At 39.0% G+C, this 26,781-nt stretch overlaps 1 protein-coding gene across 1 annotated transcript in view; it reads left to right on the forward strand.

Annotated features, from left to right (window-relative positions):
- Window positions 1–224: 224 nt before the first annotated feature.
- Window positions 225–26,781, forward strand: part of ehd4 (EH-domain containing 4) — a 36,514-nt gene continuing 9,957 nt past the window's right edge. The window contains exons 1-6 of the mRNA XM_026192012.1: window positions 225–729; window positions 6,657–6,833; window positions 9,722–9,819; window positions 24,735–24,901; window positions 24,995–25,128; window positions 25,693–25,804. Coding sequence (XP_026047797.1) covers window positions 500–729; window positions 6,657–6,833; window positions 9,722–9,819; window positions 24,735–24,901; window positions 24,995–25,128; window positions 25,693–25,804 — 918 coding nt within the window. The 5' untranslated portion in view covers window positions 225–499. The remainder of the gene's footprint in view (window positions 730–6,656; window positions 6,834–9,721; window positions 9,820–24,734; window positions 24,902–24,994; window positions 25,129–25,692; window positions 25,805–26,781) is intronic.

Consider the following 26,781-nt stretch of genomic DNA (forward strand, 5'->3'; position numbering starts at 1 on the left):
CATCCGTGGCTTAATTAGGCTACAGTTAGTTTTTACTTACTTTCATGTCATACATCTGTATGAGGGCCTAAAAAACTATCCATGTGTTTAATGTCTGCACCGGATTTGTTTGTGAGCAAATATTCAGTTTTGCCGCTAGATGTGGCGAAAGCACTCCCGTGCTGTTGCTGAGCCTCCCGTGGTACCCTGTCAGAACATTCTTGAAACGTCCCCGTATGTGCGTTGTGTGTGTGTGTGTGTGAGAGAGAGTCTGTGTCGTCACGGGGCGAAGGGCGGTGCCCCCAGGTAAGCACATCAGCACCCTCCACATCACAAACACACGCCCAGAGCAGCACACAGAGGAGGCACAGTACTGAGAGTAGCCGAGACTCCCTGGAGCCAGACACACACTTCCCTCCGCTCAGGCTAAGGACGGAGCTCACAGAGAAGGAGGCAAAAACAGCCGCAATATTTGGAAACATCGAAACAAGGAAGTTGGATACAGAACACAGCGGGAAGCATGTTCAGCTGGGTCAAACAGGAGCAGGGTGGCAGCAACAAAGAAGGAGAGATGTACCAGACCGTTACGGAGGGACTGCAGACTCTTTACACCAAGAAGCTGCTGCCGCTGGAAGAGACCTATCTCTTCCATGACTTCCACTCCCCGGCCCTAGAGCCTGCTGACTTCCAGAGTAAACCCATGGTACTGCTGGTCGGCCAGTACTCCACTGGGAAAACCACCTTCATCAGGTACTGACCTACAACTGACTAGTGTTCTTGTCTGTGAAGAGGCTGGAAGGGCCGGAAATTGTACTAGATGTAGGGGGAAAAGCCCACCTCTATTTTTGTTGCATCACTTGAATGTTATTTGTTGGGACCTCGTGTCATATCTCGTTAAAATATCACAGTTGAAGACGCGTTTGATTTCATCTCAACTCGAAATATAATTGAAAGACAAACTCCGTGGGGATCCCAAATTTGTGCCGAAGTGACTTTTACTATCCTTTCTTTCTATACTGTGAAAAATATGTGGCATGCTATTGAAAACAACACATCTTAAGGCTCATGGGCATTGGGAGTGAGCTGTGGCATTATGAATGACAGGAAGCACACAAGTTAAATTCACAGCCGTGACTTATGCAAACAGAGTGAGATTTCAACACTACCGTGCCTTCATCAGAGTCAGAGTGGACAAACACACAAGGAAAACACAGCCAACCCTTTGAATCTATTAGATAATGAATCGAAGTTTAAATTATTCTGTTCCACTATTTCAGAAACAGAGAAAAAAAAATGACATGACCACCTCAGTTAAGTGCGATAGGCCAAAGTAAACATAATTGCTATGTAAGTGGGGTGACATCATATCAGGAACAGAACCAAAAATACAGTCTGCTTTTAAAGGTCATCAGGGTACAAAAATAATCACCAAACAAACCAAAAACCACATATAAGCATGTGTCATGGGCAAAACCTGCAGGAAACATGACAAGTCACCTTTTCATGTGCTATGTCACTGTGTTCAAAGTGAAAAGTCAATATTTCTGTCAGTGGTGCCATGAACTGCACTGCACTGCTGCTAGGAGATGATGGCATTTTTGGATTATCCCTTACCTCTCACTGGTAAAATGAAACAAACAGCAAGAGAAAAAAAAGTGTGCCTCTAAAAGATTTTAGGGAAGGGGAGAAACTAAGTCACCCTTAGAATTCAATTTCAAAATTAGATTTTGATTTTTTTTTTAAACCCTGAAACGATCTGAAATTTGATTTAAAGGTTCATGCAGCTGAGTAGGTAAATACAGGTAATTACACTGCCATCATGTTTATGTTTTGACACTGTGTGTGAATTCTATAACCTGCAATCATGGAATAAGGTAAAAGTTAACTGGAACAGTTCAGGATCCCTGTCAGTTTAGGTTCCTCCTTCAATATTGGACAATTGCTCAATAAATAATTTAGCTGCAAAAGAAATAATATGTAAGGGCCAGATTAAAAGTCTGTAGTTCTTTTCTTTATGGGCAAACTGACAGTAGAATTGTCCTGTTGCATAAACCTTAATAATACATTTTCAGTTTTCTGGTTAAACTTCCAGATGATTAGGTGTGAATAAAAAGGCAGCTTGGAGACCACGTGCTGATGGAGTGATTTTTATTACACTGGAAGGACTTCATGTGAAATTATGTCAATTTAAAGCCCTTCCATGTTCATGAAAAAGGCATGAACATGTATCATAGCAAATTGTAACATGTCAAACAAGTGAATGCAGTCTCAGAGTAAATTCTGGTCACATAAAATCCAATCCAACTAGCAGGTCTATAGTTACAGGTTTAAAAAACATTTAAAAAATGTCTTTACTAAAAGAAGACTACAGTGAGCGCAATTAATATTTATTTTCAGTTAAAGATGCAGGTCAACATTATCAGTGGAGTTTTCACTTCATACAAAGTTTTAATGGCTTTTGGAATTAAACCAAACTTCCTTCTGTGTGTCTTACCTGCTGCACCCCTGATAGCACTAGCTTAAACTAGCCATAGAGGGCCTTATGTGTGAGCTTGCTTTTAATCTTACCATGCCATTAATAAGAGTAGTTTAGTATTGAGCTGTGTGGGGACAATATTCCTTAAAAAAGCTCAGGAACCTGTTCTCTCTGTATGACCCAAGCTTTGCTGAGAATCAGAAACAGTTTCCAAAAGTAGCAGAGTCTCATTTTCCCATAATAGAAATGAATGTTGCAATTACCAAATAGATTGGCCAATTTTCCAAAGGAATTTTGCATTACTTCTTCTCTTTAGGGTTTTGACATATTTAATCTTAATGAGTTAATCACTAAGGTTGTAACAGTCTAACCACCTCTCGGATAAGCTGTTAGATTAGTTTCCATGAATTTGCAGCCGGGCTTCCTGCAGAAGAATTGAAAGTCCAACATGCACCTGCAGATTTTGTCACTGAAGGTCTCATGTGTGAATGTGTCTGAGCCTTTTTCAGAACGTCATTGATGTAATGTAAACAAATAAGGCACATTCATAACTCTGAATAAGTAAGGAGTGAATGATGAGTGAAAACAGTTGTTTTGGCAACAAGGCAGACCAGCAGATTTGACCTGCAATCCCTTCAAGTCTTACACAAGCTGCAGAGAAACTTTGGCAGTTAGTAATGTGTGTGTGTGTGTGTCTGTGGGGTAGGGGGTGGTGAGGGCACAACCGAAGCTCCACCTTGCGCCGGAATGCTCTGAATCATGGGAACATGTTGCCAGTAAATTGCCGAGTCAACATATTTTCTTCTTCTTCTTGTCTCACAAGGGTGAACTGAAACCCTGGCGTAAGCTGTGGCCCAGTGGGCGGCTCGATAGACACGAACAGGTCTTAGTGCATTCTGTTTGGACAGTAGTAGTAATCTGACCAAACCTGCATCTATGTTAATTGATGATAACTATTAGCATATTTTCTATAATGTATAATCCCACTAAAACTCACAATTTCCTAACTGAACACAAATGACCAAACAGTGTAACTGTTACACAGCTATAAGGAAATGCTTGGAGAAATGGGAAGATTATGGGTGGAAGCTCCAAAATCTCTGCATGAATGACAGAAGTAATTATTTCATAGGAAACTAAAGCCTAACAAAATAAGATTATAAACATCTCCAGGTGTCTTTGTGTGAAGAGTTGGGAATGCATTAATATCCATGAATGTTCAACCACTGCTGTAATATATTTGTCCACCTGTCCTTACAAATTAGTGAAGCAGCAGGCAACAATTACTTTTAGCCAAAATATGTCAGCGGTGTGCTAACGTTGGTCCTCGGCATTTTACCTGCCAAGTTTGAAGAACACTGTATGAGCGGTTGTCAAGAAAGGAGAAGAAAAGATATTTCTCACATTTTTCATAAGTTGCACAAAGATAAAAATGCACATAAACAACTACAATCAGAGTGGATCTTCCACAATTTTTCAAACTGCAGCTAGAGGTGGAAATTCTTGTGGATCAGCAGCTGAATGAAAACATGAGGGAAGATTATGACTAAACTGTAAGGCCACGTGACATGTAACATTAAAGGGGCTGTCGTTTCTGACATTTCAGTATAGGGGCATGCACGGTAGTTTTCCATCCTTGGGTCTTGCACACTCTTTGAAGTGTGCACTGTCCACAAAGACAGGAGATGACGAGAAAGAGCCATCTTCCCTCTCTTCCTTCCTTTCTCACTTTTCTTTTATAAGGAAAAGCAAGTGGAAAAGTAGACAAGGTCAGTGTTGAGATGAAAGGAAAGGAAAAAGATTTATTTTCAAAGTCTGTGCAAACACAGCTGTTCCATTACAGAGATCAGAGCCCTGTGTGACTGAACCTCAGAAACTGGCCAATGGCCTGCTTTTGTGACAATAGATCTGGGATTTCCCTTGGCATCAAATTAAAAGTCAAACTGCTGTTTAAGTAATTAAGAATAGCTTTAACGATCAACTTAGCCCTTTTAGTCTCTTTTTTTTAAAGACTAAAAAGGTTAAAATGTGCTGTTTCAGAATCATAAATGTGTGATTATCTATTTCTTGTCTGTAACAAACCTGATCATAAACTGAATATTTTTCTTCTTAAACACCCAGTCAGTGATAATGGGTGAACAGTTTTGGGACAAATTTACATAGTGGTATTGATGTCTGACCAATGTGAAGCTGATTTTCAATAGTTCATAATTAAATGTATCAAACATTGGGTTTCTCCCTGTTAGCCAGTAAACTCTGGCTTATTAATTAACCCAAGACCTAACAGTTTGAAAGCCTGACTATTAGCCTTGGAAAAGTCAAAAAACAGTTTTAGTTGTTACGTTGTTTGTTTTAGCACTTAGTTTCTATCTGATTTCATAGACTTTTCATATGATTTTGTGCTTACAAAGTAATTATTGTAGGTGATTTTAACATGCAGATGTTGAAAATGACAGTCTCATTAGATTCAAGTGGCTGATGAGGTTTAGAAGTATCACTATTATTTTCTACCATGTGCAAACGCAATGCAGAGCAGCTACCTAAACTTTACTCCCACAGAGGTAAATTATTTGATTATTGTGTTACGTCATCACTATATATGACCCTGGATTCTGTGGTTTCTTAAAAAGGAAGGCAACAAGTAAGACATGCTTGACTCCCTGCTATAACTCACAAATGTGCAGCTTAAAGCAGATAATCCATAAGCTGGAGAGGAAATGGCTTTGCACTCATTAAGAAGATCTTTGTTAGGCCTGAAAAAATAGTAAGATTTCCAAGCTTTACAGTTTTTGAAAAAATAGATTAACAATATATTTGTCATCGTTCAAGGAAAACAGTAACAATCCAGCTTTCTTCTCAGGACTGTAGCCCGACTGACACACAGTCAGAGCTCTGTTGGGCCAACCGTACTTTAACTTTAACTTTCACAAATAAAATGTTAACCATTAAAACAATTTTTTGTCATAGGGTAAACACAGATGTATCATTATATACAGCGACGTCAGTAGCTGCTGATATTTACTTAGACTCTTCTTTCTAGCAATCATTGAGTTCATGGCAAAAAAGTCTTTCTCTAAAACATCATTGTGTCTTTTGGTCTAAAGTCTTGTAGGAATGGGGTCTCCATTCCTACAAGACTGCTAAAAGAAGTCTCATTAATTATTAATGTTTTTATTTAAGGTTGTGGTAATAAACCATTACTTAAAACACCCTTATTTGAGCTGTCAGCTGTCTGAGCTAATTGTAGACTCATTTTTAACCTTTGTTTTATTTAAAAAAGTCTTGTGTTATGCAATCTTTTGGAAGGTGATATTATTGTGTGAACCACATGAGTTGTGTGTTCAACCACATAAAGTTTATGTTAGCCAACATATGCAGGATCTAACATGTGCATTCCATTCTCTTGCCCATGCTTTAGTTTCGGCCTGCACCACCCTAATCTTGCTCAATCCTGTTTTTTATTTTCAGTATAGTTACCTGTTGTATTTAAAAGCAAATTAAGCACTTTTTACATTATTACTCATTAAGAGCAGGATAATGTGCTGTGTTAATGTAACTGTTGTGACATAACATCCATAAAAGTCCAGGTCCCTTGTATCCTAATGTACTATCCAATTGTTAATTAACGATGGAACAACCTTTTTTCTGGGTCGAAGTTTTCAACTTTTTAATTCTTCCTTGTTTTTTAAGCCTCCAAAAACTTTTAGAGCCTTGATGTTTATAGATAAATACCTTTATTTTAATGTTTGAAAACTTAACAGAAACACCTCAGTGTACTCAATAAAACTTCAGAAAGTATTTCAGTTTGGACATTAGGCATGGTTTTGGCAAGGCACTGCTGACCCTAGTAGAATATTCTTATTGTAACACTGCTTTCTATTCACCCTTTTTTATGAAGCCTAAAACGGTGGGGGTACCCAGACTCTACTGAATGAAGGTGTCAAACAGAGCACGTCCAAGAAAAGTAAACCATTTGTGTGACTTGTGTATTTCATTTATTTTTCCATCTTATTGGACCTGTTTTTGGACCTGGATTTTCAACAATGATTTGACCGAGACATTCTAACAGATGTAGAACTTGATTGCAAATTTCTGGACTACACTAAAACAAAGTTTTTTTCGAACACTCTTATTGTTGTAAGTATAGTAAGATCCTGAAAGTCGTTAAAGTTGAACTACATATATTCTGTCTTTGGCTCAGGTATCTACTGGAACAAGATTTCCCTGGGATGCGGATCGGTCCTGAGCCAACCACTGATGGCTTTATAGCAGTGATGCATGGTGAAAATGAGGGGGTTGTCCCAGGCAATGCTCTAGTCGTCGACCCCAAGAAACCCTTCAGGAAACTCAACGCGTTTGGAAACTCCTTCCTCAACAGGTAAAGGCATGCGCACATTAAAGAAGGAAAAACACAGCTTAAACAACCCTCAGTGTCCATCTAGATATGTTTATAAACCTGGAATTCAAAGAGGGTTTTAATATTTGATGTACAGTATTTTATGAGAAAATCGGGTTCCCTCAGATATAATTTTTATTTACCCCTCAGAGATCCAAGTCATTAAGGGCGGCAACCCAAACCTTAACCCTACCCTAAGACTAGGCCAGAACAGAACTATTATGTCAAGATGTGAATAGTTTTTTATGTGTGTTTTGTTGTTTTCAAACTGTTTAAGCAAAACACCAACTATATATTCTGATTGCCTAGGGTTAGATTTAGGTTTGGGGTCATGATAGAGTAGACCTCAGAGGATTAAAAATCTCCATTTTTGGTGTCAGACCACAGACTGCGCAATATTACCCCATAAAACCAAAACACAGTGTACAAAAAACAGACTTTCGACATCCTACCTTACTATAAAATGATAAAAATGTAAGTTTTTAAGAAAACAAAATAAAACGTCGATGCACCCTTGCTGGTAAAGACTAGCTAGTTGGATCGTTAGCCAAGGCCATTTTTTTGTTTCTTTTCAATTTTGAAATTCTGTTTTGGTTCTCTGTTTGAGTGAAATTTGTTACAATAATTAAAAGCAAAATTTAATCATGAGAAAATTATGATTTATTTATTAAAGAGAATATGATGGAGAAACCCTTGTTGGCGAGCGGTGCGGTAAGCCCTTTAGTTTAGTTGGTCACCAGGTTTGTTCATATTTCAGGAGGGATTTTGGACCACTCCTCTTCTTGGTCTGATGGAGACCAAAACAAAGAATCAAGCAAAGCCAATCAAATAAAATGTAACTCAGACTGACTGATCTATAATAGCAACACACAAATCGACCAGTGGATCAGTCCATATACTGAAGAGCTCTCAGGATGTTTGCCTGCTGATCTCCAGAACCATTAATCATTTTAATTGCTGGTCATTAGACTTAATTCCTTTTTTCATCATGCAGCTGAGGTCATCGATGAAATACAGTACAACTGAGAAAACTGGTGATTTCTCCTGATGGAGAGAGACTGAGGAGTATGGAACAACAGATCTATAGACTTCTTAGATGTGCTGTGATTTATTTGTTGCTTTTTCTGTATAGATTATATTCATGCAGACAGAATGCAGAGAGGTTGGATAAATAAGATGGGTGCAGACTGATGTGACATTAGAGACCCGGTCCTCAAAGAGATCAACAAGATCTTAGAGAATAATTCCATGTAATTGAGGGTTTGGTCTTATTTTCTGCCTTTGTAGATTGTTGTCACTTTGTTTCACTACTTTTCACACAGACAGACACACCCAAGAACCAAAGTAGCTAAATCCAGAAGAAACTTTTGAATAGGCTATTTATCATACTCATGGGATTACTTTACATATACTATTCCAATGACGTCAATGTGTAAGTCTGTACATATGTTTACAGCAGATAGCTCTCATTCACGTGTAATACACATTTTGAATATGGGCTTTTTTTTTTTCTTTCTTTTCTTTTTTTCGACGCTCTTATGACCTTGCTCCCACTTTGGCAAACACCACTCCATGAACACAAAGAAATGCTGGCACTTCCTCCCACTTCTGTCACTGCTTTCCTCAAAACATTTACAACGTGGGAAGTGACCTCTGTCCCCCCACACTGACATATAAACACTATTAGCTGTCAGATTCCAGAGTTTGTATCAGGCATTTAAATTTAGCTAAAGCCACTCCTGTTCAAAAGTATTTCCTCTGTCCAGAAATATGTCTAAGAGCAGGAGAGAGGAAGTGGACACAGTCCACCCTCCGAATGTCTGTTTGTAAATATACACCTGAAACATTCCTTAAGCTTGAAATCCCGTCTTGTCCCGTTGAGACCCTCCAAAATAAGTTATTGTTTCCAAGGGGAAGTGTGTGTGTGCGTCACCATGTGTCAATATGGTGGCTTTGTTTTTTCCCGCTGCCAGCCTGCTGCATCCCTGACAAGTCAAGGCAATTTATAGCTCCTGTAGCCTCTCGACTAAATTTAGGTGACAGGGAGATTAGAAGTACAGTGACCAGAACCTGGAACATAAGAGAGAACAATGATAACAACCAAGGTGTAATAATAAACTAGTAAAGCAAGTCTAGCAAGTCAAGCAAATCTACATGGTAATGTATAGCCTATAAAAGACGGATGCAACCAACGTAGCATCCCCCACTGGTTTCTGTATTTTGCAGGCTCAGCATTATGTTGTAGTTGCGAACGTAATGGTTCTTTTGGAGCCAAGAAACTGTATTTGCACGATAGTGTGCAGTCCAAAATTATCAGCTAATGCAAACAATCGTAGTTAGAAAGTGGGTGTATCCAAATGTCACAACTATAGACGAGGTCCAGATTATTGACTTAAATATATGCAGCTGCATCAAAGAGCAAACCGATATGCCACATTATCCACAGAAGTTTTTTTTCTTTATCATTTTTGACTCTTTTTGAACATTCTTTGACCTTTGACCCCACCTTTTGTTTTAACCCCAATCACGGTGACAGCAGCAACACCGTAACCTTTGCATCCTGCTGCATGTCACAGATAACCCACATCCCCCCTGAATTTTCACCCTGAGGAAATATTTCTTGTACACTGACAATGTGACTGTTTTTACACACTAGCTTAAACTACTTTTTGTAAAGTTCATCTTACTAGAGTTCTTCTTAGAGATTTGCTGTAGTACGATAACCTCAAGGGTAAAGTACGTGGTTGGGTGGATGGGGCTGTGGAAATGTTACTTTCTTGAACTATCTGACCAGCTGACAGTTCGTTAGCCTGAGATAAAAGTGTTGCTGCCTTGAAAACATGAATTCTCACTCAATTCTCACTGTTCAGGTTTATCTGCTCCCAGATGCCCAATCAGGTTCTTCAGAGCATCAGCATCATTGATACTCCTGGTATCCTGTCTGGAGAGAAACAACGAATCAGCAGGGGTAGGATATCTGTGTGTGTGTCTGTGTGTGTGTGTTGGCTGCCTAAAGGAGGCACCCTACTCTCAGTTTGTTGTGTTGTTGCATAATAGCCCTTGACATTCCTTCACTTCCTCATATTGTATTAAGTCAGTGAGCAGCTGACCTCCACAGTTTAATCTTAAGGCAGTTTGTCAATTAGTCTTCTGTTAAAGGAAAAGTCTTTTTTCCCCGTTTTTTTTCTTTGTTTTGACTAAGTCGAGTAAAAATGTATTAGCTTCATGCAACATGAATTTTCTTTTCTTTTCTAGACTGAACGATTAGTCAGTTTTTCTTAAAAAGATTTTGATAAATACTGGCCAGAGTTTTGCACAACCTCAAGACAAACAAGTCTAAATCTCCATCAAACGTTGAGGTCCAGTGTTTTAGAGTAAAATTCCTTTAGAACTTATGGATCTTACCTGCTGATCAATCCTCTAGACAGAGTAACTGCGCTAACATTTAACCTAAAAGGTTCTTGTGAAATACTGTATCTCTCTTTTCTGTCTCACTTCCTTTTTTGTCTCACAGTCTGTTTCCTCTAGTGAATCAGTGCTGCTGATGTGTGTTTATAAATGCAGATCTGAAACCAAAGACACTGATTCGTAGGAAATGAACCCACGGGAGCAGTTACACATCTGAAAAATCTTGACCTGACTCGATATATTTGGTGCCAGGGCTCAAGTGATTGTCAAAAAATATTTTAAGAAATTTCTATTTTTTTTCCTCATTAAAAATGTCTGTTTTCTGTCCTGAATGACAAAAATCATATTATCTATTGGAGAAAATGTGTGACAAGAACCACGTACCAATGACCCTAACAGTGGGAATTTAGTATTAGTTGTAATGGTTATAATTAGTTCAATTTGTTTTATAACCATGTCAAAAGTGCTTCGCAGGACCAAGCATAAAGCATATTCATACATTTTCTATATATCTCTTAAAGCTCTGTTTATTAAGTACTGACTGAGTAGGAGTTACCAGTAGTACTGTTTTCTGTTTTGGTTACTTCTAGTTTAGTTTCCCAGGACTAGGTTAGGGGAGAAACCTGAATCCAGGGGCCTGCCGCTGGTTATGGTCTTCTTCCTCTTTTGGTTGTTTTAGCCGGGGCTCCCATTTCTTTTTTTGCTATTTATTCTTTTGTGAGTAACTACACACCCTTTATTAAACGCTTGATAAATTACAACAACATTCTGTATTTATGGACGGTAACAGTAAACTGAATGCAAGGTTTGCACTTGTGTAACTGGGCGACTTTATATGCCAGAATTACTAACGTACTGCTTACCATGTATAATATAAAAATGTATTCCATAAGGTAACAATCTGTATTGATTTTAGTGCATGCTGTTGGGTCAAAAATGTGGGAAAATGTGGCTCCCACAGTTGTTTTTAAACCAGCACATAACATTATCTGAAGTTGGTACTGTAGTGGTCTAACCAGATAAAAAGAGCCACCTTTGTGAAACTGAAGACTCTGGTTTTGTGCTCAGCATACCTCACTAACCCATTACACTTTGTTATGGTTAATTCTGTCGGCTTTCACAACACAAAATCAAAATGAAAGAAAATGGAACAATGTGAATTTCCATTTAACTTCCTTATTTTTAGTTTCAGCAGCGTAAGCAGTCATATTTCAAAATGGACCAACATTGGTCTTCATCTTTTTAAACTGTAAGAAACTGTGTTAACCCCATGTCTTATCGTCTATCTGATACTTTGTTCTTCAACACTCTGGCTTTATTTAGTCTTCTCACAGACCATATGCCTAATCCTGTCTTCACCTGTTTTCATCTCTTTTCTCATGCTCTGTGGATTAAAGGGATGCTATCTACACTTGCCAACAACATCTAACAAAATCTCCTTTGACAGCCAGCCTTTAGATAAATGTTGGTGAAGTTGGCATCAAAAATGACACTCCTTGCTGGAATCAATCAACCCTCAATGAACAGATTAAAAAGATTCAGTGTGGCATACAACGGCTTGTAATATCAAACACCTCGTGATGTGAAGACATTCCACCAGCTGATCTAAACATGTTCACTGGGGAGCTCGATATATGATAATGTATTCATTCATTTAAAAAATAAAAAGCAAATCAAATGTGCTGCATTATTCACTACAGTGAAAAAGAAATAAGTACCCAAACCCAACACTGGTCACTGGTACACTGCCAAATAATGGCTAACATGTACAGTCTATGGGAACAATGATATAACAAAAACAGGAGGGTGTTATTGTATAGATATGTATAAAGTTTGCTAGAAATTTGTCCAAACGAAGAACTAAAGATGCAGCCTTCCACAGAATACATGGAGGTTCTTTAATATAAATAATGAATATAATATTTCATTATGCATGTCCTTGATCCCGTCTTCCTTCTCTCTCCTCAACCTGTTGCAGCAGATGGCTCCGCCCCTCCCTGAGTCTGGTTCTGCCGCCGGTTTCTTCCTGATAAAAGGGAGTTTTTCCTTCCCACTGTTGCCAAAGTGCTTGCTCATAGGGTCTCATATGATTGTTGAGTTTTTCTCTGTATGTATTATTGTAGGGTCTACCTTACAATATAAAGCGCCTTGAGTCAACTGTTGTTGTGATATGGCGCTATATAAATAAAACTGAATTGAATAGAATAGAATATTTCATTATATTGAGAAAATATCTGAACTGAGTACTAATATCTATAACAATCATCTAAATTTCTGTGAGCAAAATAATGACAACATGCAATGATTTGTAATAATGAAAAACTTTAAAATTAGTCTGTCATTGGTAAAAAGTACAAAATTGCTTTTATGCTATTAAGTATATCATTCTGCTTTAAGGAAATGAAAGGGTGTCTCTTTTCTGAGTAGATGCTTGTGCTGTACTAAGCTCTACATTTTACATCCCACGGGTATCTTTGCTGAAAGTTTTATATAATAGCAGTGGTATGTTGGGTGGAGAGCCAGAAAGTCACATAGACTCAGACCATATACTGAGCTTTCTAATGCTGTCGTGCTTATAGCACAGGACTGTATGATTCAGTGGGAAACACACCTGCTAATGTTCATAAACGGTCACAAAGGAGTTCCCCAGGGAACCAGCAGGGAGTCCTTTTAAATTGTATGTCCTCAAAGTAGCCCTTTACTTCACAGTTGTATGTATTGTGGCATGCTACATTGTCAGAAATGCCGATGCTAAAGTTGTCCAAAGTACTTGGAGCTCCCAGAGGGAAACCTAGAGGAAGATCCATCTGGTATAAATGAGACATTTTTACAAATCTGGCAAATGAAAGTCAGCAGAGAACAGGAAGGATATGTGATTCTGATTACAGCTGCACTTAAGTTTTGTTGTGGAAGATCATCTGTCAGAATCGAGTGGTTAGAGAGACAGTGAGAGTCAACAACAGTGCGTCCAGATATCAAAAATGTTAAGGAGGTGTGCAAGCCTGAATTACCAAACTTGCAAATAAGGCACCAACTCGACTTTGGAGGCAACAAAAGTTGACATTTAATGTTGTGGGTAGGTAGTCTTTAGTTAGATTGCTTGAATATTTTAACCACTGAAGTGCAACATTGTTAAAACAAAGACACACATTAGGGCAACTACATTCTCCTGCTCAGCTGTATATAGTCAGGAATGGTTTATCATAAAATCAGCTTTATGAAAACAGTTTTATTAGATGATGGCGTAGATCCACCACTTAACATGTAGTGGATCTAGTAATAGGGATTGCAGCATATAGCAAAAATCTACCAATCTAACTTCGGTGCATTAACTAGACTGTGTTAATTTTTTATTATCTATATTAGAATATTTTTGTAGAAACAAGTTTCTCCTTTTATTGCAGAATTCCCGATTCCCTTACATTGAGTCAACCTTATGAATGACACCATTACTTGAACAGCTCAGCTGGGCAAATGGAAGGATGGATTCAGCAATGGAGGGATGGTGGATTAAAGGGAGGGAATGAGGGCCACAGGAAGCAGTGGTGGGGCTTTCCCTCCATCTGGAAGCATTTAGGGCTGCTCAGCTGAGCCTGAATTCCTCTTGAAGACTTTTGACGGGCCAACTGTGACTCAACATGAACGCACATAGAGACAGCATCAGCAATAGATTAAACTTCACTGCGCACATGCTGATGGCAAACTGTCATGCCGCTGCTACTGCTCAGGAATGTTTCATCTGATTAAGTTACTTTGAGCAGTTTAAAATGACTGAACAGCTCTTTGTGTGTGTGTGTGTGTGTGTGTGTGTGTGTGTGTGTGTGTGTGTGTGTGTGTGTGTGTGTGTGTGTGTGTGTGTGTGTGTGTGCTGCAGCTGCCTTCCAGCACATTGAACATGTTTTGACCCACTTCAGACCTCCTGCTGTGTAGACATGTGGCCTTTATGTTTTTTTAGTCGGGCTTCATTTAAGATTTGTTTCGGCAACTAAAGCACCTGTATATTAGACATGTATCATATAGATATTTCGTATTTGTATACATATTTTATCTTTTCTGAGTTCAACACTTTGTATCAATAATGCAATTTTTGCTCTGGGTATAAAATAGAAAGTTCCTTTGCTGCACCTAAAAACCAAAAAACTGTAATTGATTCAAGAAAGTCCCCTGTGCATCTCTGTGTCACTAGCAGGGCTTCAGAGGATTACTCTGTGTCAATCTCATTTGACAACTTGAATGTGTGCATATGCATGGATATCAAACTTGTGCAGGTAGCAGCCTTTAATTTGTCAAGCATCATCACTGCTAATGAAAGGTGACTTTCATATTGTGAGGCCTAATTAACATTAATGAAGTTCTGCAGTTTGACTGAGTGCATTTTTATAAAATAACAATGGGTAATAGGATTAGTAAGGAGGAAGAAAGGGCAGGTATGAAGAGAGCGAAGAGTGGAAGGGAATCACTCCACCTGTGGAGGTATAGAGTTGTCTTGAAGAGAGAGCAGATTGGGAAAACTATGGGAAAGAGTTGTAGAAGCTTGGTTGAGGAGAGAAGTTATGATTAGTGAGGACTAGTATGGCTTCATGCTGAGAAAGAGCACTACATATGTGATGTTTTCTTTGGCAGTGTTTATGGAGAAATACAGAGAAGGTTAGAAACAGCTCTGCTGTGGTGCATGTGATGCTGGTGCCAAGAGAGGAAGTGTGGTACTGCAAGAGGAAGTCAGAAGTGGCAGAGAAGTATGTGACAGTAGTGTAGGGCATCTATAAGGAAAATGTGTGGTAGGAGTGACAGATGGATTCAAGGTAGGGGGTGGGATTAAATCAGGGCTTCTTTATTGGAATGGTGATTGAAAAGCTACCAGATGAGGTCAGGCAGGAGTCTCCAAGGACTATAAAGTTTTCAGATGACATTCTGATCTGCAGTGAGAGTAGGGAGCAGGTGGAGTAGAGCTTGGAAAGGTGGAGATATTCTGTGAAGAGAAGAAGAATGAAAGTAGGTAGAAGCATCTGTGATTGAAAGTGAGGATAGATAAGTTTAAATACATGGAGATACGTCCAAAGCAATGGAGAATGCACAAGAGAGGTGAAGAAGAGAGTGCAGGCAGGGTGGAGTGGGTGGAGAGTGTCAGGGGTGATTTGTGACAGTAGAATGCCAGCAAGAGTGTAAGGGAAGGTTTACTAGATACTTGTGAGGCCTGCTATAATGTATTGTTTGGAAAGGGTGGTATTGAAAAAAGACCGGAGTCAGAGCTGCAGGTGGCAGAGCTCACGATGTTAAGATTTTTTATTTTGTGTGACCAGGATGGACAAAATTAGAAATGACTAGAGCGGAGGACAGTGTGCAGAATTCCTCATTTTGTCAGTGAGATTCACCCATCGTTGTCATCTCAAGTTTCGAAACAGCAAGATGGCAATGGGTTAAAAGCTCAGCTGAAAGCTTTATATTGGAAATCTGCTAACTAATGGGTGTCTACTACCTACCACCATGTGCTCCATTCACCCTGATTCTATTCTCTGTGCTTCCTCATGTCCAAAATAATGGATTTGACGTATGATTTGCAAATATAAACTTTCAAATGATTGAGGGAGTGATTTAGTTAAAGGAGGAGAGCTGGGGGACACTTAAAACAGGAATACGTCGACTGTGAAGGGGTTGGCAGTCAGTGGTATGGCTTTTGCTTTTGAGTTTTTGCAGTGGTAAAATTTTCCGATCTCAAATATACTTCCATGCAAATGTTTGTGGGAGTTATCTGTCTGTGATGTCATAGAGTGGATAGTTATTGGAAGGAAAAACAATAGTTATATCTGCCATCCTTTCCATTTTATAACAAAAGTCTGCTCTGCCTGTCTAGTGTTTCCCTGAGCACAGAGCATGTTTTATGGACACATTACAGCTGCATGTTTGGCAGAGACGCTGGCTTGTGGATTGTCTACAGGGTGGAGTTGATGTTTGCCCACAGGGCTCTGGTCCCATGTGTTGATCTCCTGCCAGTCTGTCATCAGTGGGTGGAGTCTGATTGGAGTAACAGAGTTCTAATAGGAGCATTAGAACCTCTTTGTAGCATTCACACACACACACTGCCTTTAATCAGTGGATGGACGTTGCTCAATCATCATTGAGGTGAATGCTATAGTGTGACATCGACATGCCCCAAGAGTGAGAATTGACTTGGAGCCTGACTGTCTCTTGCTGAGCTGCTAGCATGTGTGCAGGTAGCGGTTGGCACTCTGGCCAAGATCATATGACTGAATCATGATTAATGACTGAAATCTTGATTTCCCTCCTATGATCCATGGTCTATGCTTCTTTGTATGTTGGACTCCTCCCAGTATCAGGGTGCTTGTATCTTTCTGTCCTCTCTCAAAGATGTGTGTATGGGTTGTGTGTGTGTGGGGATAAATGGTTAGTAGATTGATTCATATATAGCACCTTTTTTACTCTACTTGAGCACTCATAGCACTTTATATAACATCATCCACCCACCCTTTTTTCTCAGCAAGGAGCAATTTGGGGTTCATTATCGTGCCCAAGGATACTTGGCATGGAGGGATTGAACCACCCCAACCTTCTGTAAGTAGATGACCTGCTCTACCTCCTCAGCCACACAGCTAAAGCCAGCCCATTAAAAATTGCTGTTGAGCCAGGTGGAGGCTGCGGCTTGGCTGTTGTAAATAAGTTTCTGAGTGCAGACTGGATAACTGCATGGACAGCAGCATCTTGACCTCCTGCTGACAGCCACCTCGTCCCTTTGCATGCCTCTTCTGCAGCCTAAAAATAGCCAATCAGCTGCTTGTAAAGTTGTTTGTGTGAGAACCATAAACTGAACTGCATTAGTTTATTGTGTGAGCTGAATTGTATTTCTCATATCTCTATTACCACAAATTAGGGCTGCTCAATTAATCGAATTTTAATCACGATTACGATCTGGGCTTTCAACGATCATTAAAAATGACTGAGCCGATTATTAGCCCCTCCCTCATTTATCCGCGACACCTTAAAGGCCGGTCCGTGAAAATATTGTCGGGCATAAACCGGTCCGTGGCGCAAAAAAGGTTGGAGACCGCTGATTAAGAGGACCCGAGGGAAGCTTGGAAAGCTAAGCAGAAGTTATTTGGAGAGGAGAGTGACTGCTGTTGGTTGAAAAGAGAGGTTAAAAAAAACTTCAGTGGTGTTGCACACTATTTTATATTATTTTTTAAAGTCATTGTTAACCCTTTAAATCCGGTCAGAGCAGCACGCTCCGTTTTGTGTAACTATTTTTAAATCCCTGTAGAACCTGAACCGTGTAAGCTAGCGCAATAATTTGTTTTGTATATGAAACCGGAGGAGCTGTACTTACATCTTATGCCATCAGCTTGTCCTCGGTCACGGTTTCCTTCCACATACAGCTTTGCAAAAATTGCATAAAAAGCGCTTGCAGGAACAAAGACATAATATTACAGAAACATGCTTTGCCGATCCGATCAGCTGTTCGTAACACTTCCCACAGTGAAACAGATGTCAGCGCGAACTATCACATGTCCGCCATTTCCTGGCCGAAACCGGAAGTGACGTCATTTTCGCGGAAATGTAGTTTTTTACTTGTAGGCCTTAAAAACCTATACTGGTCATGTTTGACTTTTCTGAATAGTTTCTGGGATGCTTAGAACTCAAATTGCACTGCTGGAAATAGTTTATTTTGATGCACATGCTGTTTTCTTTGCAAATTTGCATCATATGATTGTTTTTTCGTTTTTCCTGCAGTATATATAAAAATTTGTGTATCTCCAAAATAAAACTATGAAGACACTCAAAATAAATTTCCTGTTGTTGTAAACTATTTTTTGCAACTTTTTTGTATTTAAAGTTTTGAGGGATAAGCCTCTTAAATTTCTCCAAGTAGAAATATATGTAAAAAAAAAAAAAAAACTATTTTCAATTTTTTTGTAGTTTATTGCACTTTTTTCCAATTAATGTAGTTACTATGGACTTAATGCATACATATTATTAAAATATAACAGTTGTATAGCAACTTGAAATGCTCCCACAAATGACACTACAACATGTAAAAAAATAATATAAGCTCTGGCAGACTTGGTTCTATGGTAGGTCTTAAAGGGTTAAATAAATATCGTCAAATAATCGAGATCTCAATTTCAGTGAAAATAATCGTGATTATCATTTTTGCCATAATCGAGCTGTTCTTTTTAATTAGGAGATCAGGTTAGATAATTGTCGTTAGGTTATGCCTAGGGTAACCCTCGACCAGGGACGTATCATCACTCCTAGTTGAACTTGTGAACTTGTGATAATTACTTGCGGTTAGTTAGATATTAAATCTGTTACTTCCTCCCAAAGCTAAACTTTAAACTATAAATGCTGAATTTTGTGGCCACAACTCTCAGAATGTTTAGTCTTGCAACTTTTGTAACATCATGAAATTCTCATTACAAAAAATGTTAAACCTTCATGATGTGTTGTCCTTTGAATGGGTGTAATTCTAACTGTGTCACAGTCAATCACCCTTTTGATTTGCTAATGTAGGGTAAGTAAACCTGGACAGCTCTTGGGTGTATGTGTTTAATTATGTGATCATTACAGTCATTCTGAAAATTAAGATTCTTCATAATATGAGATCATCAGATTGGTCTCTTCCAGCTGTAGACTTTAAGTCTTTCTATCTAAACAACAGCTTAATTGAAAAAACTTACCTGCAGTTCTTCAGCAGATGTCTTCTTTTATCTAAGAGTCACCAAAACACTCATAATTAATCCAATGTTGGATTTTTTTCATTGGACAATGCTCCTCAGGGTTGACAGTAGTCAGAGTGAATTTTAATAGCTTGACATTCAAGGTTGTATTTAGCTTGTTTTCCTTTAAATCCTAATAATTACTATTTCCTCATTGTTTTTGGTGCCATTCCCTCATGTAATGCACACTTGTGACATTGCCAACATGTACACAAAGGCAACATCCACGCTTGCACCTCTGCACTGTGGAATAAGTAATAATTCACTATGTTCCAGCAGTGCAGGGGAAGTAGACATTTAAGGAGAAGGCATTTCCGTTTTTAAATGAATTGGAGCATGTGAAATAATCAGTTGTCCTGTAATAGAACCAGAATGGTGAATGTGAATGGTGTTGACAGGAGGTGGAAACAGACTTGCAGGGCTCAGGAGACCTGCACAGAAGCCATGGGGAGAGTGACAAAGCAGTGGCCCTTTTTGGTTCTCTTGGCAGCTAGTGGGGCCTCCATAAGTTGGGCTAGTGCCAGCACATCTGGTAGATGCTTGATCACATTGGGACCAACCTGTTGGGCTTTTAATTGACTTTAATAATTTGGTCAGGTTGAACAGAAAGATTGGTGTGTAATAGCTTTTAATGTTAACTAAAGCCATTGCAGTGTTCTAGGTTTTGGAATTTACACATTAGAAATGCTGATGGTAGTCCTCATTAACCTTCATAATATGCATCATCAGCAATTGTACATGTGTTGTGTCCACAAACAGTCAGATGTTTGTTGCCCCGAAGTGATGTTGTGAATGTAGGCAAAGTGGGATGCTCCACTGTTGTGTTTAATTTGTGAAATTCAGCTGATAGGCTGGTATCCAACCTCTAGATTGTTTTTACCTCCGCCAAGGAGGTTGTGTTTTTAAACACGATAGCTTGAAAAGTGTTGAATGAAATGTGATTAAACTTTGTAGGGGCGTACACTGGGGTCATGTTAACAACCCATTGGCCTTGGTCGACCGAGGTCTTCAAGGCAAACTTGATGATTTATATGCTGAAATTTTGTTTGTTGAAAAATACCCCGGTGTATTGTCAACATGTAGAGAGTACCATATAAATGTTTAACCTCTGATATCATCTTTAGGGTCGATAGTTTGATCTGAAGGTCAAAGTGATACAAGTGCTATATAGAGCTATTTAAAACTATGTTTCTTAATGCCATTGTTTGTATTGGCAACATTTAGGTCTATAGGAAATGGTATGTCTATTGTTTATTTTTCAAACTATTTTTAAAATGCTACTGTTATTGTTTGTATTGGCATTTAGGAAATGATACTGGTAAACTTCTAAATATCACAATATAATTTTATCTAAATGTCATGTCACACTTGACCTCTGATCTCATTTTTAGTCTTCTGCCTTTCTTTCAAGTTGACCCCAAGATGGGTTACATATTTAAGGAAGTCAAGAGAAAGAGAATTAATCCATAAATAAAAAAATAATAAAAAGTATTTATACTTAAAATTATGTCAGGTGCATTAAAATGTTTCAACAGGGCAAATAACGAAGGTTTGCCCTTGCTTTTAATACACTAAAAGCATGTTTAAAGGAAACAAGGAAAACAAAATAAATATATTCAAAATACAATACTGTTCCCTTAAAATTAAATACTGCCCAGAGATGGAGCTGCCGTGGTGGTTTGCACTCTCAAGTACTTCTTTTTATTTTATTACATTTAATTTATTACTCTACATTTTATTATTATGTACATTTTTACTAGGCAGTACATTTTTGCTTATTTGCTTCTTATTGTATTTCAAAAACTTTCCAAATGTCTGTTATCCATTAGACCTAAGGTTGATGAAGTGGCAAACACATTTAGAAGAAAAGTATGAATGTTTGCTGAAGGTGTTTGTACTACCCATGTGTTCGGGTACACTGGCTGTGGTCGATGGTGCTCTATGCACACTCAGCCAGCTCTGGAAGCCATGTGTTCAGTGTAAACTGTGCACTTTAGCTCTACCTGTTAAGACCTGGACAAATAAATATGTTTCCCAGCAACCTCAAAGTGAGCAGGAGGACAGTGAATTACGGAGAGCTTCTGAGAACCTTTTTATGCCTGATTTATTGTGCAAATCTTAAAAGCACTGCATGGAAAAATATAACAAACTAACTGGAATCTCCCTTTCCCTTCTTCATACAATTCACAGGCCTTCTTATACAGTCCTATGATAAATAGTATAAATACGTTTTTACCTCCTTTACTCGTCTTCTAAAATCCTAAAATGACACATCCTTAATAAGTGGCTGTACTGTCTGAAGCTTACCAACATCAGCTAAAATAAGGTAGGTAAGGTGGAAAGGAAAGGTCCTAAACTAATATTTAGTGAGACACAAGATGGCAAGTTACTGTTAGAACATCTGGCTAACATCGGAATTGAGGACACAGCACTCAAGTGGTTTACAGCCTACCTGTCTGACTGGAAACAATTTATTCAAGGCAAGATTATCCGACTTCTCACGTCAGTCAAACATGTTGTCCCTCAGGGAACAGTGCTGCGGCCTTTATAATTTATCTTCATCCTCTTGGAAATATCGTCCACAATTTTGGTATGCAATTCATTTTTCATGCAGATGACACACAATAGTATTATTCTACAGAACCCAGAAATTCTCTTCCCCCTCCTGTCCTCATATCCTGCCTACAGGCCTAACCCTTTGTTGTATCTATTGTCAGGTCCACGCTTTCCATAGTGTCAAAGGTTTTGGAATCATCTTGGACAAACCCCTCTCCTTTACCGCCCACATCAGTCATGTCTCACGTTCCACCTTCATTACATTTCTAGGCTTCACCCTTTTCTTTTTTTAATTCAGCACTCAACTCCGGGTTCATACTCTGGTCACCTCTCATCTGGACTAATGTAATGCCATTCTCTCTTCTGTCGGGTGTAGATGGTGCAGAACTCTGCAGCAAGAGTCCTCCTTATGTTTCAGACCTCCTTCACCCTTACACTCCTTCATATACCTTCTGCTCAGCTTCAGCTGCTCCTCAATGATTATTATTATTATTATTATAATTATTATTGTTACCATTAGGGCATTTTACTTTTTTATACTTGGTGATTTGAGGCATCACTGCGCAGAAATGATTGACAAGCAAGGCAGGACAAAGAGAAGATCAAAATTACTTTTTGTCCCTTCAACTGAGGGTAACTATTTTAACCCCAATGCATCTATCCGTAGATACAAAGTAACTCAAGTTAAAATGCTGTATAAATATCTTTGTGAAGGGTTTATATGGTTTCTAGTGCAGAAGCACTGAGTACACAGCAAAAGGAGAGAAGTGCTGGATACCAGCCCATTTACCCAGTAAAGACAAGTAGAATTTAGTCAGATATGTAAGCAGGAGTAGAAACATTTCCTTCTGCTGCAGCAATCTTCCTGTTTGAGTATAAAAGCTCTTGAGTTTTCAAAAGTGAGGTCAGTGTCACCCAGTTTCAGATGAACCACACCCAAATTGCTATATATCACTTTACACACACACACACACACACACACACACACACACACACACACACACACACACACACACACAGAGAGAGAGAGAGAGAGAGCCAGAGAGAAACAGAACTGTTTTGTGGCTGTTAAATTCACTATGAATATACCTACATCGGGACTACTGTATGCTAAAGTGAGGGAAATAATTATTTGATCTCGTGATGAATTTGTAAGTTTTAGAAGGAAATTTAGAAAGAAATTAGTACTCTCTAAATTTTATGGTGGTTTCATTTAAATTGACAGAGACAGAATATCAACCCAAAATTCAGAAAAAATACATTACATAAAAGTTTTACACTAAGTTGCATGTCATTGAGTGAAATAATATTAGATCCCCAAGCAAAACAGTAGGCAACTTGGTGGAGAAACCCTTGTTTGTAATCGCAACAGTAAGAAGTTTCTTGTACTTAGTCACTAGACTTGAAGAAATCTCAGGCAGGATTTTTGCCCACTCTTTACAGAAACTCTCTAAATCCTTCAGGTTTCTTGGCTATTGTTTGGCAACTTGAAGAGCGCCGTCCACAGATTTTCTTTAGGACTGACTAGGCCATTCCATAACCATAATTAGGGATGGGTATCGTTTAGGTTTTATCCGATACCGGTGCCAAACCGGTACTTTTGAAACGGTGCCGGTGCTCAAGCGGTGCTCAAACCGGTGCTTAAAGAATGGAGAACACAAAATTGGTCCAAAAACCTCTCATATTCAGCTGTTTTTTGTAAAAAGATAACAATGTTATTAGCCTTTTCTGCAGCTATAGGGCATATATGGTATCATTCTTGGCTAGAAGCAGTGCTTAAACAATGGAAAAAACACAAACTTTGTCCAAAAACCTCTCATGTTTAACTGTTTTCGATTTTTTTCTTTGGTCATTTTAGCCTTTTTGGCCAGGGTGAAGGGAGTATCTGCCATCAAACAAGAAGACAGCCGCATGTAGCAACGACGGTGTTTGCTAGTTCACCTTACATGCATTAATGTAATAACGTGGTTAGCCTACTCAACGTAAATTACACACGAACAACATTAAGCTACTGACGCAGAGAAGAACGGCTGCTGCTGCATCATCATCCTCATCATTTCTGCTACACTGGCAGGGCTAGGGGCCAGGACTCTCCTCTTCGTGTTTTTGGGGGATGTTGCTAACTCCGGGTCCGATAACAGGCACCACACCCGCAGTAGATGTGCTCGGTGTGAGGTCTCGCAGCAAGCTGTCAAATACGGCGCATTTCTCGGCTTTTAAAAAAACGCTATGCGTCGCCAGGTTTTTCTTCGGATTTGAGGTGTTACCTCCTTTGACAGTATCACAGTATCAGCTTAAAGCACTTGTTGCAGGCTGCTGAGTTTGCATATTTTGCTGTGAAGCACAGCCAGACTTTTGACCGCTTCGCCTTGGGCATTTTTAATCTGTAGCTCTGCTCTAAAAGAACGTACGTACCTGGACCCGCCTACTATCCTCGGAAACGTAAAATGATTGGCTAGAATTCAAAGTGTATGACATCTCAGGAAAAAAAAGCACCGAAATGTGCGCTGCTTTTCGGTCTGGTTACTACCGTTTATGTCAGAACCGGTGCCATCATGGCACCGGATACCGGTACCCATCCCTAACCATAATGTACATCTGCTTTGTTGTCTTGTCAGTATTTTTTTGGGTCATGGTCATGCTGGAAGCCCCATTCATGACCCATCTTTAGGACCCATCTTCTGTCTGAGATTTTACGGTGAACGACCCCATCCATTGGTACGTCAGTGTGGTGGAGTCATCTCTGTAGCCTTAGTAGAAAAACAGCCCCAAAGCATATTGTTTCCACTTGAAACATGCTTGACTGTGGGGATGGTGTCCTTTGTGTCATACTCTGCCTCATTTGATGGCAAAGAGCTTGGTTTTGGTTTCATCTGACCACAGTGCTTTCTCCCAAGCATAGTCTTATGGTTCAGGGTCGGGAGTATCAGATTGACTGATTGATTGATTATTTCATTCATTCATTGACTGGTTGATTCTAATCTCTGTAAACCAGAATTATTGCTGGGTTGTAGGGGATCAAATTCCTGTTCCACTCAATAGTGGTGCACAAATTACACCTCAAGCCAAATGTAATTTTCTTTCTCATCAGTCAAAATTATTAGACTTTGTTATGCTAAGTGTTCATTTTCCAGAAATGATCTAGAAATGGGAACTAGACTGATCCTTTTGTTTGTCTCCCTGTTGCAAGGTTATGACTTTGCTGAGGTCCTGCGTTGGTTTGGAGAGCGAGTGGACCGGATCATTCTCCTCTTTGATGCACACAAGCTGGACATCTCAGATGAGTTTTCAGAGGCCATCAAAGCTTTCAAGGGTCAAGACGACAAGATCCGAGTCGTCCTCAACAAGGCAGACCAGGTAGGAGAAGCTGAACAAATCTAACATGAAATTAAACTCTGCTTACCTGTGTCAGTCTAACCTTAAGCTCCTCCTCCTCACCTGTTCGATTAGGTGGACACCCAGCAGCTCATGCGGGTGTATGGCGCCCTCATGTGGTCACTGGGGAAGGTGATCAACACTCCAGAGGTGGTGAGAGTTTATCTCGGCTCCTTCTGGGCCAAACCGCTGCAAAACACAGAGAACAGGTGAGATACGTTACTTTGTCTGTTTGTTCGCAGGGAATGATGCTTTTTTAATGAAGTTAGACATGAGAACCTCTTATCTATGATTCATAATTCCAAACCAACCCATCAATTTCATCCTCTGACTGAAGCAATTTGTTTTAGTTCCCACCCCCCATTTGTCTAAAGACAAATTTTGGATGGAATTGAAAAACTAAGCTTGGAGCTACACAGCATGTACACAGTTCATGTGTTTACACATTAAAACATGTAGAACAGGTGCTGCAATTAAAATTGATTATTGCTTTCTCAAAAGAATTGATTGCACAAGTGGAATTGAATGAAAAAATAAATATACTATAAAAATATAATATGATAGATGGTTGTAAGAATGAAGAAAACTGTTATTCATATGTTCATAAAATAATCTAATTTAGTTATTTAACCTTTCTCCATGATGTATGTATTGTTTCATCCATCCATCCATTTGTTCGTGTGTTTACTCATTTGCTTGTTAGAGTAGGATTTCTTTCTCCATATACGTGTCTTACTTCATTCATTCATTGATTCATTCCTGGTACTTGTCAGGCGTCTGTTCGAGGCAGAGTCTCAGGACCTGTTCCGGGACATCCAGAGTCTTCCCAGGAATGCTGCTCTCCGTAAACTCAACGACTTGATCAAGAGGGCGAGGTTGGCCAAGGTGAGACAGGAAGTCACACGTTGTGGTTGGAGTTAACTTTCAGGAATTCTAGACTTTGAGGAATTCTAGGAATACTGTGGAATATTTGACTGAGGATCACTGGGATAGTGTTTCCAACTGGCTAAATCTATGTTTAATGGAGGTGTCCTTGTGAGAAAATGGTTTCTAATGATGTCAGCTGTTGTTTCAGCCTTTCAAATGAAGAATCGAAACATAGATGTTTTTTATTCTGGGGAAACAGGAAACAGAAGTGGTATTTAATTTTAACACTGATGTGGAAATAAAGCCTGAATCAGACCCTAATCCTGAAACCAAGCTTACAACAACCACATGAATTCAATTTAGAAGAGTTTTTAATATATTTTAAAGAACTAAATGAGATAGAAAACATGCGTCACACATATCATGCAGGGCTTATATTTTGCCATCACTGTGCTGGTGTGGGTCTTTTTTTAGATATAATTTAATTTTATATTCTTGCTAATAAGAACATGGTTGTATTTATGTATACAGCCAGAGGGGTCCTATAATTTTCAAAGTAGTCCTACGTTAAGTAAATAAAGAAAGGAAAACTGTAATTCAGCTCAATAATTGATGTAACAACAATGTAACTGCAGTTAATTTGTTACTTGGTGTGTTTTAATGTTTCAGACTTATAATTTGATATGAGCAGGTCTGACTAATAAATAAATAAAATGAGCTTTAAAAAAATTAAATCAGGGCCTTATTGTTTATTTGGTTATAATAATGTAGAGCTATCAAACAGTTAACGGTTTAACTTTAACTTTAACCGAGCTGCATTTTTGCTTATGGTCACCATAGTGGGGGATACAGGGCATATGCTCAGCTCAGTATTTGGAACACTTGTCCAGCCTGGTAGAAGCATATAAGAAACAAAGGGCTTTTATTTTGTAAAAAGCCTTCTAGCGTACACCACATAGAACGAAGTTTGAGAGCATGTAAAATGTTATTATATT

This window comes from Astatotilapia calliptera, chromosome 14 (genome assembly GCF_900246225.1).
Source record: "Astatotilapia calliptera chromosome 14, fAstCal1.2, whole genome shotgun sequence".
NCBI classification, from domain to species: Eukaryota; Metazoa; Chordata; class Actinopteri; order Cichliformes; family Cichlidae; genus Astatotilapia; species Astatotilapia calliptera.